This window comes from Cynocephalus volans, chromosome 17, assembly GCF_027409185.1.
Source record: "Cynocephalus volans isolate mCynVol1 chromosome 17, mCynVol1.pri, whole genome shotgun sequence".
Lineage (NCBI taxonomy): Eukaryota > Metazoa > Chordata > Mammalia > Dermoptera > Cynocephalidae > Cynocephalus > Cynocephalus volans.
The window spans coordinates 31,290,526-31,308,169 of NC_084476.1; the positions used below are offsets into that span (position 1 = coordinate 31,290,526).

Consider the following 17,644-nt stretch of genomic DNA (forward strand, 5'->3'; position numbering starts at 1 on the left):
CAGTTTCAGGTAGACTCAGTTGTTCTGGGTAGACTCAGCAGACCTGGGGACACTGACAGGTGTGGCATGGCTGAGAGTGACTGGAGCTGCATAGAGTGGAACTCCTGGGGCTGTGGCCTGGCAGTGCTGGGCTCTGGTAGGAGAAGCTGTGAGGGGTGGGGATCCAGAGGCTGTGGTCTAGTGATGAGGGGCTCTAGAAGCTGTGGTCTGCTGTGTAACTGCTCGGGATGGGACTAAGGAGGATGCTGCTAGGCAGAAACCACATGGGGCAGGGCTATAGAGGCTGCTGCTGGGCAGCTCAAGTCTTCTGCATTGGAATCTGCAAGGCTTTTGGGGCTGCAGCCAGGCAGCTAAATGCTCCCCCAGTGGAAGACTCATGGGGCAGGGCTCTGGGGACTACTTCCAGGTGGCTCAAGGATTCCATGGTGGAAGATATCTGGGGTGGGGCTCCAGGGCCTGCTGCTGGGTGGCTCAAGGCTCTGGTGGTGGAAGCTGAAAGAGATGGATCTCTGGGGACTGCTGCCAGGGGGCTCAAGGCTCCCGTGGTGGAAGCTGCAAACTAACCCCATGTTTTCTTCTTACATAGTTCTTACACAGTTCAGGTTTACTCTATTCTTTGCTGTCCTAGTGCTGACTCTGTATTTCCAATAGTTGTAGAATATGGCCTATGTTTATGACATGTGCCCATTATTTTTGTGCTTTCTAGTTGTCCATGTAAACACTTAGTAAAATCTGCCTGCTTTTTCTTGGAAAATCCTGGTTGTCTGCAAGTGTATAATTGTGGAAATACTTTTGAAATACTGATCCTTAATGAGTTTACTTCAACTTAAAATACATATGTAAATGTGTGTGTAAATGTATGTGTACACGTGTGTGTATGTGTATGTATATACGTGTGTATATATACATGTACACACATACCTATACACCTTCCTAAGTGGAGCTAGTGTAAATATAACATATTTACACTATGTGCTGTCTGAGCTCCTTGTAGGTGGGTTCTGTATTTTACAAATTTCTGCTTTAAGAATCTGTCATACAGGAAGTGCTTCATAAAATGTTTAATTTAGGAGAACTTTTCTATCTCCTGATTCCTGAATTGAATGGATTACTGAGATGGCTGCCTCTCATGTACCCATGGTAACGATGCTCCTGGGGACATGGGCACCCAGGAACTCTTGAACACATTCATCAAACAGCCTGGCTTTGGGACCTGATATATGGAAGGAAACCCAATCCCATGAGTGCCACTGGCTTCTTGTGCTATTGACTGGTTTGATTTCTAACACACTGCATTTATCAGCTGCAGGCCACACTCTGACCACCTTCATTTGCACTTTGAGTCCCCTTTTATTTAAAAAAAGCTAATATAGTAACCAAATCAGGACATCTAGGAGTAAATGTAAATATCTGGAGAGTTTAACGTCTTGAGAAGCAAATCATTACAGGCATTTTTTTTTTTTAACACTGTTCTGCTGCTGCCTCTTTATAAATCTCCATCAGGGCCATGTATTGGTATATACAAGCAAAGAACCCCAGTTATCACCAGGAAGTGTTCAAGCTAATCTAAAGATGTATGAAAAATGGAAAAACACAGGCAGTTGTACACTTCCATGACACAAAAAGGCTTTGTGTACCGAGGTGATTTTACACCAGAGAAAATCTGTCTGTACTGACTGCAGTTAATACCACCATCACCTACTTTCCAAAGTAAAAACTTTTCAAAGAAACATTGAGATGGAAGACTCTTAGACAAAACTCAGAGCCAATGCGTCTAACTTCTCTGATAAGTTTTTACCTACAGAGTCAGGTATTCTTTGCCTTACTAGGAAACTCATCTGTCCTTTGAATCCTTGGTGTCTAGATAATTGAATGGTGACTGTACTTTCTGTTTTTCAATTTTCCCTCAGATGGCTAATTCATAATTTGCTATGTTACATTTACAATATATGTTAGGAACATAAAATAACTTAGCTGTAAATATAGACTATCAGGAGAATTTGGAAGTACCAAATCTAGTTTAAGAAGGTGGAAGGAAGCACTCAATAAAAACAAAAATCAAAGTTGTTTGTAAGAAAACTCTAGCACATCCATAACAGTACTAAAGAAACTCATTTTGGGGTTAGTATGTTAGTTATTCACGTGTAATAAGATAATAAGTTATAACTTTCTCATTAACTTACAGCAACATAGCAATAGCTCCAGAAAACATGATAAAAATATAAAATTCAATAAAAAGAATCAGAATGTATATGTAGGTTTTTAATAGGACAAACATTTCCATATCCATAAAGATCTCATCAAAATAAACAGATGTCTCAAGTATCTTTCTTAAATAGGATCCAAAATGAAGTAAATTTAGTAAAATGAATTACAAATGAAGACATTTCAGCATATGAACCAAGGTGTCTTCAAAGACTTTTAATATCAGCACCTAATAACATTATTTTCCAAGTAAGCGACTAATAATTAATGTGAAAACTGTAATGAATGTATACGACACAAACGATAATATACTTTTCCATAGTCAAAAAATATGCTTAAGATTTTCATGAATCCCATTTGGTATTATAAAATAAACTATACTGGACAAAACACTGAAAAATCTCAGGAAAAATGACACAGTGAAAAGGTTGATAATGTTTATTAGTAATTTAAAAATATTGTGACAGGCATGGAAAATATAACATCATCATTTCAATATAAGAAAATGCTATAAAGCAAAAGGTTGTCAAAGTACAGAAGAAGAGATATTGTGAAACAAATGGAAAAATCAAGATCTTGAAGTACTGACAAGTGTTTATAATGTATGACAGATACTGAAATGCTGTGAGGAAAATAAACAGAAAATAAACAGAACTATTTCCTGAAGTGGTGGTGACAAAGGACAAAGGTAGCTTTAAATAATGCAAGGGAAATAGCAAATTAACTTACTACCTCCTACAAATAAAAGTGAGAAACTCTTGGAAATATTTAAGCAACATTAGCAGACACATTTTATACCAGTTAATGAAATGTTTTGTATTTCAGTAGAAAACTATTTCAATGGTGAGAATGACGTAGGAATCAGAAGCATATTCTGCTGAGATCCTAGGAAGTTAACACTTTCCCGAACTGGAAAAACATTTCATAAGAAGGTATAAAGTTATTGACTGAATCAATTTTTTTCTTTAAATAATCTATGACTCGTGAAACAGCTTACCAGCAGCCACAACTCTGGGATCCTCATGAGACTGATGCCTCCCAGCTGCTCGACTATCTGCACTCTCATTCCACCAAAGAACATGGACTGCAGAAATAAACCATAATAGTTTCTGAAGAATATGACATTAACAAAAAGAAGTACAGATAAATAAACCAAAGCATCCTATTCTTTAAATCAAAATAGTGATATCAAAAAGGTAAAACTAAGTATTTCAGTAATGAGAGTTCAGAAGAGTCAGAGACTTGGGAAAGAAATTTATAAGTTAATTAATCAAACATAGGGGAAACACTTCAGGACACAGGCCTGAGCAAAGATCTTATGAATAATAGTTCAGAAGCACAGGGAACAAAAGCAAAAATTAACGAATAAGATTATGTCAAAATAAAAAAAGCTGTACAGCAAAGGAAACAATCAACAGAGCGAAAAGACAATCAGCAGAATGGGAGAAAATATTTGAAAACTAAAACTATGCATCTGACAAGGGATTACTATCCAGAGTATACAAGGAACTCAAACAACTCAATAGTAAAAAAATAATCTGATTAAAAATGGACAAAAGAATTGAATAGACATTTTTTTGAAAGAAGACATACAAATGATTAGCAGATATATGAAAAAATGCTCAACATCACTAATCATCAGAGAAATGCAAATCAAAACTGCAATGAGATATCATCTTACCCCAGTTAGAATGACTATTATCAAAAAGACAGAGAATGACAAATGCTGGCAAGGATGCAGAGAAAGGGGAACTCTAATACATTGTTGGTGGGAATTTAAATTAGTACTGCCATTATGGAAACCAGTATGGAATTTTATCAAACAACTATAGATAGTACTTACTACCATATGATCCAGCAATCCCACTACTGGGAATGGAAATCAACAATTCCAAGGGGTACCTGCACTCCCATGTTTATTGTGGCTCTATTCACAATAGCCAAGAGTTGTATGCAACCTAAAAGTCCTTCCATGGATGACTGGATAAGGAAAATGTGGTATATATACACAATGAAAGACTATTCAGCCATAAAAAAGAGTGAAATTCTTCTGTTTGCAGCAACATGGATGAGCTTGAAGAAAATTATGTTAAATGAAATAAAACAAGCACAGAAAGAGAAATACTGCATGTTCTCATTCATATGTGGGAGCTAAAAAAGTTGATCTTATATAAGTAGAGGGTAAAATAGTGATTACTAATGACTGGTGCGGAGATGGGGGTGGGTGATCAGTGGATATAAAATAGTAGAGAGGTAGGAAGAACGGGATCTAATGTTCTACAGCAATATAGCGCAACTACAGTCAACAACAAAGTATTGTGTATCTTTGAATCATTAGTCAAGATGATATTGAATGTTCCTAACACAAAGAAGTGACAAATGTTTGAGGTGAGGATATACTAAGCACTCTGATATGATCATTGCACACAATATGAATGTACCAACATATCATATTGTATTCTACAAATATATGCAATTATCATGGGTCAATTAAGAAAAATAGAGAAAAAAGAGAAATAGAGAGTACAACAGTGGTTATCAGGGGCAGGGTAAGGGAGTGGGGAGGAGGGGCCAGGGAAAGGTTGGTAGACCACTATAAAGTTACAAAGTTATAGGAAGAATAAGTTCTGGTGCTGTAGGGTGACAATAGCTAATAATATTGTCTATTTTAAGATAGCCAGAAAGAGGGATTTTGAATGCTACAACCATAAATAAGTGATAAATGTTGGGTGATAGATACACTAACTAGTCCGATTGGATCATTATACAACATATGCATATAATGAAAACAAACTGTACCCCATAAACATGTACAATAAAAAAGTATATAAAAAAGATAATATGAATCCTTCCATTTACTTTTTGAAGACCCCCTTATATATATACTTACAAATATACAAATTATACTCACCATGAAATGATGTATCGATTTATACATCAGAATATACGTATATTGTCATTCTCCTAGCACACTGAGAGTGAATTTAAGATTAACAAGTGCACACATACACATTTTCAGTAGTTTTTTCTTATAGAAACTATACATATACAGTATAGAAAATTAAGATAGAGACTTAAAAATCTTTAATCTCATCATTCAAATATGACTGTATTTTATATCTTTTCAAATTTCTCTCCTGTATAAATAAACATGCCTACACACATGTATACCCATGCATATTTTCTAGAAATAATACTGGCAAAAACAATAAAAAGAATTAAGGCTTTTTATTTATATTGCCAAATTTTGGGGGGAAAGATTAACCGAATATGAACCCTACACAGTATATGAGCACTTATGTTTTACTGACCTATCTAATATTATATCCATATGAGTATGTCTTTATTAGTTTAAAAGAAAAAGGCATCTTACTATTGTCTTAACTTCCACTTTCTTTAATATATATTTAGTAGCCATCTGTGTATTTACCTTTGCATAAATTTTTCTTTTTCTTTTTGCTTTTGAATTTCATTTATGGGGATTTGGGGTATGCAGGAAGTTTGAGCCTTTGTATAATAAAATCATCAGTTGATTTTTTTCCCCTTCATATTTTCTTCATTTGCTTTTTGGCTTAGTAATATAGTCCCCATGCGTATTGTTAAATAAACATTTTTTTTTTTAAGCAACTCTATGAATTAAGTTTTATCATTGAAATCTACATCTTGATTTGATTTTAGCATATGTTGTGTGATAGGCATCTAATAATTTTCTTAATAATTTTTCTCCTCCATGTACTTTCCAACTTGAACATACATCTATCTTTGCATGTTCTATTTTCTTATGATATATTTACTAGAAGTTGAATTTGTGGATAAAGATCAGAGCTCAGCCTTGGGGATGTTAGGTTTGAGATGCTGACTAGATATGAAGTGAAGATGATAAGAGGACAACTGGATATTATGAGTCTTCTAAATATTTATTAAACTCTTATCCTTTGAGATAAACTCCAAATGATTTCAGAATTTGCCACAAAAAAATCTTGAAATTTATGACTGTACTATCTTTTAACTTTAAATGTTAAATACCCCAAATATGTTTCATTAAATAAATTTATATATATATATAAATTTACCTTAATATATATACATATATATTATATATATTTAAGTAGTGGAAAATGGATAAATTTTTATGGGGGGGGCTTTAATATTTATAAAAAATATATATTACTTTTTTACTTAGAAACAATTGTCCTACCCTAAGTAATGTTATTTTATTATTTATTTATTTATTTTTTAAATTTTATTTTATTTGTCAATATACAATGTGGTTGATAATTGTGGCCCATTACCAAAACCTCCCTCCCTCCTCCGTCGTCCCCCTCCCTCCCAACAACCTCATACCTGTTTGCTTGTCGTATCAACTTCAAGGAATTGTAATTGTTGTGTCTTCTTCCCTCCCCCCCACCAGTTTATTTGTGTATTTATTTATTTATTTTTAGCTCTCACAGATAAGTGAGAACATGTGATATTTCTCTTTCTGTGCCTGACTCATTTCACTTAATATAATTCTTTCTAGGTCCATCCATGTTGTTGCAAATGGCAGTATTTCATTCTTTTTTATAGCAGAGTAGTATTCCATTGTGTAGATATACACATTTTCCGTATCCACTCATCTGATGATGGACGTTTTAAATAATCAATAAAAATACATTCAGAGGAAACAAAGATGATAAAAGGAATAGATTATTTCTTGAGGTTCCTTCGATTTTTAAAATTTAATCATTTTGATATATCAGGGAAAATAGTAGTTTAGCATTTGAAAAAGCCTTCATAAGTGTTAACATTCTAATTAAATAAGATGTAAAACTCTTAAAATTATGAAAAACTAAAAATTTCACAATAAATAATAAAATACATTCTATAATGAGAGAGACAAACTGACCCAAGGAACTTATTAGGATATTACCAATATACACTGCGATTTCATATAAGAAATGGACAATTATACCTCTGTTGAGTACTCCATATTCTGCATGGAACACTCCAACCAGTTTTGTGTAGCCTTGATTGACATGAGTATGAACTGCCCTTTTAAATGCTTCACCCCACACAGCTGGCCCACCAGGTTTCATCTGAAAAGTAGCCAGTTCATATACTCCTAGAATAGGGAGAAAAAGAATTATTCTACAGAACATATTCAGGCAATTTCTAATCAGGTTTGTCTGGTTGCAGTGGAAAGCTAATCTATATATAAAGATTTGGAGGATCATACATGTACATGTTTATGTAGACATATGTATTATATTAGCATTATTTTTCTTTGCCTTTATGTTTAGAAAGTCCTTACCCATGTTTAAGGGTGAGTTGTTAAGCTTAATAATAAAGATGACAAAGAAAAAGGACTATATATTTAGCTATTATCTGAAATATTTTTAATCTATACACTCTGCCAATATAACAAGTTACTGAAAATTTATAATGAAATGAATTTGAGTTGCCCAAGTCTATACTTTTAGAAAAGAAATTAATAAAGGAAGAATTTTCCAATCTCCTACACTTTCATTCTTCTTCACAATTTCTACTACTTTTTTCTTTGTATAATTACCCTCTATAAGTTTCCATTTCTAACAGCAAAGCAAACGATGAACCTGAAGTGATGTCTCTGTGTATTAGCGGACAAAAAATAAAAAAACCAAAAAAAACCCCAAACCTAAAGAAATGATTTGATTTTTCCTAAATATCTAGGTAAACACTTGAAAAATTTTTTACCTTCTGGACAGAAATACAGGGCCAGTAGAGAGAAGAAAACTAGAGAACAAGTGGATTTGAGAGGTAAAAGAAAAATGTGAAAAAGTTATCCAAGAATCAGGAGCAACATAGAGGAAGAAAACCAAGATTTCACGCTGTCAGGAGACCAACTATTTTATTTAGCTAGTGCTGAGAGCTCAGGGGAGAGCTAAGTGGATAAGAATCCAAATAAGACTTTTCAAATTTCTTGTAATCTAAAATACACTACAAAGTTGGAAACAATGGGGAAAATAAAATAAAATTTAAATTAGTTTATGCTTTTCTAATCTGACTTTTGTTTAAAAGTGGATTAAGGTAATAGTTTCTTTAAGTGAGCAAGAAATGAACTCAGCGAGAAGACAAATCTTAAGGAATTATTTTCAAATTCAGAAATAAGAAAGAGAACACAAAAGTTAGACTACAGTCATATAGCTTGGCAGTTTTAGTTAATTCTTTCCCCCCAGTCAATTTTATAAGCAAAGATGGACTTAGTGATTTAAGATAGGTTACAATTTGTGGAAAATGCTTTTATATTTTAAAAGTTTATATTATTTTAAAATTATGACAATATTTCATGCACTATGCCCTACCTAACCACACAAGTTCTCTGCTCCCAATGCCCCACTCTCAAACTTTACTAACCATGTCAACTCTTTCTATAACACAGCTAAGCTTTACAAACCAGTAAGATCCCAATTTGGAAAAATATTTCATTATTTAACGCTAATTTTTTATTTATTTGTTTTTGAAGGCTGGCCAGTAACGGGAGCCGAACCCTTGACCTTGGTGTTACAACACAAGCTCTAACCAACTGAGCTAACTGGCCAGACAAAGCTAATTTTTTTTTTTAAGAAAAAGCTAAGAGTTCTGATTTATTTTTATCTCAATAATCACTATATGTTCCTATATAAAACAAAGGATTAATTTTGTTTTTTCCAGTGGAACTTTAATTTTTATTGCTTAAGCTCCTTAGTATTTTATTCATCAGAACTCAAAGTGGCTAAGACAGAAGGACTTACCTTCTTTTGGAGGCTTGTCTATTTTGCACCATGGTACCAGATAAGTAATCTCACTCTCTTGTTTCTCAATGAGAACCAAATTTGGAATTAGGAATTGTTCTTGCCATTCCTTATCTTTGGCCAATGCTTTCCGAACTGCAGTTCGATGAGCAAAATTATCTATAGCAGAAAAGAATTAAGAAAAATAAAAATTTTTGATTTAAGAGAACCTGTACTTTTCTGGATTTCATTCAAATCAGCAAACGTTCATTGATGCCATATAGGAACACTCTTATGCCTTTGAAGATACCAACATAAATAGTTGTGACATCTGCCCTCAAGTTGCTTATGGTCTAAAAGGGCAGTAGAAATGCAAACAACTAATTGTAAGTCATGTAATGGGCTTTATAGGCTTTACCTCTTAGTGAGCAGTGGTATAAATTAGGTAAGCTATTGAATCTTTCTGTGCCTCAATTTCTTTGTGAAATGAAGATAATATAATATCTACCTTCAGGGTTGTTGTGAAGGTTAAATGAATTAACACATGAAAAGAACTTAGAACAGTGTTTGGCACCTAATTATTACTCAATATATGTAGACTATTCTTAATAATTTAATTGAGGCAATTATAGTGCTAATATAGAGAACGACTATTTTTTTTTTTGATGGTGGTGGTGGTGGGTGGTAAGGTCAAAGTACACCTTAAGTCATATTTAACATAAATGAAATTAATACATACTTTTAAGCCTCTTCTTCTTTGAACAAATAGCTTTCAAAGAAATAGTGCTGATTTTCTAACTTACTGTCAACCATTCTTTTTACTCAGTACTTCTCTTCTTTTTAAGTTACCCAAACAGGTATATACATTTACAACATATGGGCCTAGTACTATATTTACTATTAGGACCTCATAAGACTAATGGTAAGAGAGTTTTATATGATTTATGCTGGGGATAAGAAATAACACCCATAGAAGGGCAGGGGGAGGGAGAGGGGAAATGGGTAGAGATTGGACAAGGGGCATAAAGAAAAATTACAATTTGTAACAATATATATTCTAGTAATATTGATTTGATCAACATATCTCAGTGTTGAACCCCCAAAATGTGTATAACCAATTTTGATTCAATAAATAAAATAAATTAAAATAAAAAAAAGAAAAAGAAATAACACCTATCTTACAGCTTGAGTGATCAAGACTTTAATTTTTTCAATGAGCCATGATTCAATCTGTACCATATCTAAAGCATAAACTGTATTTTAATGGGGTTTGTTCAAATACAACAGGGAAAAACCCTAAACTATGCCCATGTTAGGTACAGAATGAATACTTTTCATATTAAAGTGCTTTATGAATATTAATTTCGGCACTGATGACCAAACATTAGATGAAATTACTAAAAGTTCTTTGGATATCATCAAGTCCTCAAGTGGACACTAGATAACAAACATTTTGGGGATTCTTGTAGCTAGTTTTCCTTCCCTTACTAAACCAGGGGTAGGTCAGCTTCAATATGGGAAGAACTCTCTCTGATTCCTTCTCCTTTACCTCCTAGGGTAGTGTAATGGTGAATTCCTTGAAATGTTGGGGTGTAGAAATGAAACAATAGTGGCTTCTCAATATAACAGAATTATTAAACCTTAGAATTAAATATACACCCTGAAACAATAAAACTTCTTGAGTTGGGTGAGATTTAAAAGCTAACAATCATCCCCTATCGACCACCATTTTCCTAAAGCCCCTAAATGTTTGAATTATTTCTAAATGCTTATATTCAGCCCTAGCTTTAATAATAAGAAAAGATATTTCTCTTTTCCTTTAGTGATCTTAATCCACCTTGGATTTTGCAATGACTGCTTTAAATTTTTCATAAACCGTCTTTACAATAAACTGTTCTAAAATTTTACTGAGAATTAAAGTCTAGTTCATAATTCTATGATTTGAAATATGAGACTCCACATTTCCCATTTATGATAATGTAAGAGTTCGAGCAGGGGGTTATTATTTGTGTTGTACCACTGGGAAGAGTAATTACTGAATATATTTAAGTTTTGCTTTTTAAAGTTTCACTTAACCTGTGTGTATTTATAGTAATGTAGATCCAAGAGCAAGTTTGTTATGTCTAACAGAATAAAAATCTGTACTTAACACTTAAGCTGGATGACTCATACCATACTTCCAAATATGAAACACTTTATTCATTCTGCCTCCAAATTCTACACTCCAATATCCAACCAATTCAGAGTGAACTGTCCGAAGATGAATGTTTTTCTTAACATTTTCCAGGAACTCATTCATCTTTGAAGGTTTAAGACAATAGGTACGAAATTCATAGAATGTTCCATCATATTGTCTGGCGCCTGTGGCAAAAGATGAGCACACCTGAAAAAAGATAAGGCTAATTTAAATATTTTAGGAGAAGGTAGGATTTATCATATGTTACAACCAAATCTGAGTCTGGAAACAAGGGACACTCAATAGACTCATAATTTGTGTTTGTACTTCTCTTGTCAACTCTCCACAGACATGTATTTAGGTAGAGATGTCAATAAAGATAAGTACTCTTAAATATGCTGAATATATAGCTATTGTTTCCTAGCAGAGATTCACCTTTAGCCACTTTTTCATGATAAGTTGCTCTTAAGAAGGCACTGTGGTCTTAATAAAATTCCTTTACCCAATAACTACAATTAGGATTTTCATAAAGTTATAAAAAGTTTTCCCTTATTTAGACAATATCCCATTTTAGTTAATACTATTATGTACCACAGTCATGCATTTAAAAGAGCTTTATGAAATATGTGTGTCTTTTGGCAGGCACAATGAAAACATGTTTTCTAGCAGAAACTTTTTAGGTTCTTAAAAAAAATGGAAATTGCTATTCAGGTCAAAGTATTTCCTAAATTTAATGAAGTAAACTGCTGGTCAAAAATAGAACTGGAATGATCTATCCAATTGCATTGCTATATAGTGGTAAACTGTATGAATGCTGAAAAAGAAAAATTCAAGTAGTCAGAATTGTCTGAAGCATTATTAGTTTCTAATTACAGATGCAATGTGAAGAAGGGCATTTAATGCATCCAGTTAAACCAGGCTGATGGAAACATCCCTTAGGAACCATTAGTTCCAGTTGTAATAGTCATATGCTCACTATGTAAATTTCTAATTCCTGTTCTGAGCAAACTTAATTTTCAGTAGGAAATGTCTTGCCAGAAATTATCCCCTAGGTATATGTGCATATATATGTATATACACTTGTGTGTGTGTATATATACACACTCACACACATACATGTGTATACATACGCTCATATTGCATTCTAGTTTACAAATCGATCTTATGTAAGTTTGGTTAGCATGTGCCCATTTCTTGACACTGATTACACCAGAATAAGCTGTTAATGCAGTTTGGGTGCCTACAAAGCTATAGGCAAATTAGGGCTTATAGTGACTACCTGACATGTCTAATGAAAGCAGTAGGCTTTTGCTGATATAATTTTCTTTACAAAACACAATATTATATGTATTTTACTATATTATGTATAATAAGACTTAATGATAATCATCTATTTTGAGTTCATTTCATTGATGTTTAATATGAGTTATATTCTTATTGCCCAAATGACTACGTTTGCCATCAAAAACAACTACAGCTTCTGCCTTTGGTGGACAAAATTTTGCGCTTTTAAACCAAATTCTTTTTTCTCTTCTGGTGGCTGGCCGGTACAGGGATCTGAACTCTTGACCTTGGTGTTGTCAGCACCATGCTTTCCCAAGTGAGCTAACTGGCCAGCCCAACTGTATGTTGTCAGAATAAAGAACTGCCTAGAATCTATAGCTTAAAACATACCATAAAAATAACCGAAAATGGGCAAATGGGTTTTAGGTTGATTAGAGGGATGTGGATTTCGAGGATAAAATATTTGGTCAAAGGCACACATTTTAGAAATACACAGTAGAGAACCTGCAGTGAGAGGATGGGGTGGATGAAGTGATTTTGTTTCAGGGTTGACTAAAACTGCTATGGCAGAAATCACGAGTGGTTCATGTTCTCTTATCTCCAAATTAGTATAATCATTCTCGCCAGCAATGACTTCCAATTCACTTATAAAAGAACACTTGGTAGAAATTTATTAAGTCAAAGTTGAGATAAAGTTGTAAGAAAATAACTTTTGGCCCTGCCCCACTAGACAGAGAATCAGAAGGATAAAGACTGCGTTGTTCATCTTGGGTGAATGGGTATTAATGGCTCTTTGGTGTCCTCCAGAAAGCCTGTCTCCACAACAGGTGAACTCCCTTCCTAACTTGCCCATGGAGAAAGGAGTAAAAGTCCAAACATGAAAAAGAAATCTCTAGGTTAGATTTACAGAACTGGCCAATGCCCGACAGTTAAGTCTGAATCACAAGCTACATTTTACTCATTTCTAGTCTAAGTTAAGAGTTTCTGTTTTGTCGTCATGTCTGTTAGGAGGTTCTGGACCCTGCCTGGCTTGGAGACCAACCTCAGGAGACGGGGGCGGCTGGGCAGGAGCCTATCCTTCCGGGCCGGATCCTGCCCCACCCGGGCCCTGGGGCTGTTCTTCAAGGATCTCAGCAAAACGCTCACAGGTTGAGCATTTCGTTTAAAATGGGAAGCCGGTTCTGCTGCAAGCGGCTGGTTGGCCTTTTCCTCCTCCCACCGTCAGTCTGGAGGGAGCGGTGGCGTGGAAAACCACACATTGACAGGAGGCCCGACAGGGTCTGGCAAGGCTCTGCGACAACGTGGCGAGCGCTCCCTGAGCCGCTGCCATAACCGCGACAGAGCTGGACGGCGCAAATTTGACAGCCAGCGCTTCAGGGGTGTCCTCGGGCAGCCGACAACCGACTCAGAAGAGCCCTCTGTCTCCGGCTGTATTCAAGCAGGCCAGGAGGCAACACCGGCAAGCGAGTCTTCCCCTAGCGGTGCCCTTCCTCCTCCCGCGCCTACCAGGATCCCCGCCTGAGGGATCCAGGCACCGCATTAGAAACTGGACGGCGGCGCAGAGCGCAAAGGTTCTGGCGCGCACGGGCCCAGGCGGCACATGCGCGGGGCTCGCGGGCTCCGCACAGACGCCCCGCCCCACCCCTCCCCGTGGGCCACGGCTTGGGCGCGCCCCCCGCGGCGGTACCTGAGGCTCGAGCCTTCGCGCAGCCAGCGCCCTAGTCAGGCAGCTTCGGAGGACAAGCATGGCGCGGCTTCCAGCGCTGAGAAAGGCAGCCAGCCCTGTTCTTTCTGGGACTGCTCCTCTTGTGGTTTCCAGCGGCAACTGCACAATTGGTGGACGTAGGCAAGGGCGGGGCTCGTCGGAGTCAGCTCCGCCCCAGGGACGCGCCTCCCTGCTGTTTGGCCCAGTCAGCTTGGAGTCTGTCATCTCAGCGCTGACCCTTTGTTCCCGCTATGTTTCCTCAAACGTTCTTGTCCCAGAAGTCAAAGGTGATAGAGTTAGTTGAATGCCACGAAATGGTTCTGGGCCAGCCCACCACCTCATCCACTCCAATGCGCGAATTTCTAAATGTTTGTGTGTGGATTGTGCGTGTGTTTGTCCATCAGGAAGGATGGATGTACAGGTGCGTGCATATGTATCGTTTTGCATTTAATATCATGGAGGTTTATGACGGGGTTAAGTTTTATAAGTTGTGATAGACATATAGCAGTAGACTAGAGAGCCTTCACTTGCATTGTGTTTTCTGTCCTCGTTGCCAACCCAGTGTGACCTTAGAAGCCTCCCGTCTTAGGTTTCTCTAGAGAGAGAGAACCAATAGGATATGTTTATGAATATACGAGGGGATTTATTAGGGGAATTGGCTCACGTGATTGTGAAGAGCAGTGCACCATAGCCTGTCTGCAAGCTGGACGCTGGTAGCGTGGATCAGCCTGATTCCGAAGGCCTCAGAACCAGGGATGCCCGTGGTGTCCTTGGTGTTATGTCCTGGAACCTGAGAGCTGAAGAGTCCTGAACTTTGATGTGCACGAACAGGAGAGAAGAGTTGCTGGGAAAATATAGGAAAAATGGTCAGGGCCTCTCAGATGTTCAGAATCTTGCCAGGCATTTGCTGTAAATAGAACGCTCAGGTGTTCCTTGACTATCGTATAGTGTAATTGCCCATATGCACCAAGGTGTCCTGGGTTATGGACTTAAGTATAAGGATTAATGGCTCTCATCCATGGCTACTAGGAGGCTACTACTGCTGCTGGAGGCTGCTGCTGCTAGTGCCCACGGGACCCACTGCAAGGCCACTGCCACTACCGGACCTGTAAGCTGCCGGACCTGTAAGCTGCTGCCGCTGAGGAAGCTGAGAACTGAGCTCGTGTCATCTGCCAACAGCTCCTGGAATCTTTCCCAATTACCTAGCATGGACCTGCGTGTGAGGGATCTGGGCACCCAGCCTTGCATGTGAGGGGTCTGGTGACCCAGTCTGTGCAATGGGTTTGGAGGGTCTGAGCCCTAGCTCTGACAATATAAATTGAAACTTAGTATAAGTAAAATAATAACTAAAATAATGAAACATTTTGGCTTTAGTTATGATTTGCCTTACTTTACAATTGGCATAATCGTGGCAGGATTATGGGCAGGTAAAAGAGCCCAGTAATTTGCATTGTTGTGGTAGGATTCTGGGCAAGTAAAAGAGCCCAGCAATTTGAGTAGTCATTGCAGGATGACAAACAGGTAAAGAAGCAGGAAACCCCTTGAGTGGGGGAGGAAATGTGGCTACCCTTGAGTATGTGGTGCCTGGTGGGGTGGCCGCTTTCCTGTTGAATGGGGTCTGGTTGCTCGCTGCACTGTGATCCAGTATGGACCAGAAACCCCACAAAATGGCACAGTTTTGACACTTGCAGCAGAAAGCAGACTGATTTGAAGTGAGGATCCATACACTGGAGGCTGAAGTACAGCAACAGGTCATCCCTGCTTCCGACACTGAAGACGTAGGACAAACCCGATGGTGAGTTGGGGGAGACTGTGTGAAGGGACGAGTTGACACCAGTTGACGATCCACCGGAGAGAGCTCGTTTATTAGGCAGCACACACACACATATATAGGGCTTTTAGGGAAGGCTGATTGGCTTAAAATACAATCCCTACTTAGCATACCGCATGGGGCTTGGGGTGAGCTGATTGGTGTGCGATTCGCACCGGCAGGAAGGAGAGTACAGAAGAGAAGGGCAACCAGCACCATGATGGGGTGTGGCCGAGAAGGACTTTGTGATCAGGGTGTGATCCCTTGGGGCATTTGGGTTCTTACATTCCTCCCTTTTTCTTGTTTTAAGAAAGGGGACGTTGAAGTCATCGAGCTACTTCCTGCTGAACTGGGGCGTTGTGGGGGGGGGGCAAAAGGAGGAAGGTACATAAATACCCATTATGAAACCCCAAAGCAGGGTGGAGAAACAAGTAATTTCAAAAGGGAAAAAGTCCATAAACGTTCCTTGAAGCCACAAGTCGAATATGCACTGGTTCCATTGTTCATAGTTGGAGACTGGAGGGAGCAGCCAGGCATCGGTGGCAACGGCATGTAGGAATGCATTTCCTCTGTAAGGTGGTGTCTCTTCAGCATGGGCTGAGGTGCTCACGAGATGAGGTGGGGGGTTCATCGGTACCTAGAAGCTGGTAGTTTCTAAGCAAAAGCTGGTTAAAGGCCTGATTAGAGATTTTTCCCACTTGGGTTTGAAGAAACCTAATGATGCAGGGCAAGAAAAGGCAGGTTATGAGGATAATGATTAGAGGTCCCCAAATGGGCCAAATCCAAGTTAGGATAGGATTTAAGATAAAAGAAGAAAAGGGGTTAGAACTGGATGTGGTTCGTAGGCTGGAAGCTAAGTCAGTGTGTTTCTACTAGACCGGATTCATTGATATAATAATAGCATTCTTCCCCAAGGAAGATGCAAGTACCTCCTTTTTCTGCGGTGAGGAGGTCTAGTGCTCTACGGTTTTGGAGGGTGACCTGAGCTAAAGAGGTAATTTGTCTCTGTAGAGAGGAAAGAGATTCGGCAGTGGAGGTCAGAGTCCCTTCAAGTTTAGCATTTATATCTTCGACCACCCATAAACTGTGTCCTAAGTCTCCTCCTGACAGGCCAGCTCTGACTGCTGATGTTGTTAAGGAAATACCAACCATGATCGGGAGGAAGGCGGCCCTTTTTTTGCCTTGAGGGGGGATGAAGAAGATGGAACAGTTCTGAACTGGTGTACAGAGTGAGTTGAGGGATGATGGTGACAAGAAGGCATGGGGCAGTAAGATTAGGCAGGATGGAGGTAGAGAGGGTTCCATTGCACCAGAAGAAAGAGCCTGGTGGGGTGACAGTGTGGGTATGAATGGTTGTGTTAAGATTACAATAAGACAGAGGAAAAGTTAGGGAGGAAGAGTTTCCGATGAAACAGTGACGGGGCAACAAAGTGTTATTGTGTTTGTTGTCGGGCTCTCAGAGAGGGATGTCTGGAAGGTTAAGGGGTTCTGATGATGGGGAGGAGGTAACATCGAGAGGAAGGGAAGCGTTTAAGGGGACGGCCGCCAGGAGCGGTCGCGTGAGAGAGGCGCAAAGAAAACAATTTCCGGGAGAGAGAGCCGGCAAGGTGTGGTTGAGGAAGGGGTCTGAAGCCTCCCTGGGTGAAGTGAAAGGAACAGGAGAAGGCCAAGGAGAAGGTTCATGTCTCCGGAATTGGGGGTAGGGCTGAGGTCCGGGATAGGCGGAGTTTGAGAGG

The 17,644-nt window shown here is 38.2% G+C and overlaps 1 protein-coding gene across 1 annotated transcript; it reads right to left on the reverse strand.

The window, feature by feature from the left end:
• Positions 1–2,783: 2,783 nt before the first annotated feature.
• On the reverse strand, positions 2,784–14,203 carry LOC134365711 (protein NipSnap homolog 3A). The gene is made up of 6 exons (XM_063081948.1): positions 14,081–14,203; positions 11,106–11,316; positions 8,955–9,113; positions 7,157–7,306; positions 3,203–3,289; positions 2,784–3,114 (listed from the first exon to the last, which is right to left on the reverse strand). The coding sequence occupies exons 1-6, from the start codon at positions 14,138–14,140 to the stop codon at positions 3,038–3,040; spliced, it is 744 nt and encodes a 247-aa protein (XP_062938018.1). The 5' UTR covers positions 14,141–14,203; the 3' UTR covers positions 2,784–3,037.
• Positions 14,204–17,644: the final 3,441 nt, after the last annotated feature.

Coding starts and splice junctions, on each gene's coding strand:
- LOC134365711 (XM_063081948.1), bottom strand. CDS start 14,140: ATGCTTGTCCTCCGAAGCTGCCTGACTAGGGCGCTGGCTGCGCGAAGG. Junction 9,114..11,105: donor GTTTCATATTTGGAAGTATG/GTATGAGTCATC, acceptor TTTCTGCTATAG/ATAATTTTGCTCATCGAACT. Junction 7,307..8,954: donor AGACAAGCCTCCAAAAGAAG/GTAAGTCCTTCT, acceptor TCCCTATTCTAG/GAGTATATGAACTGGCTACT.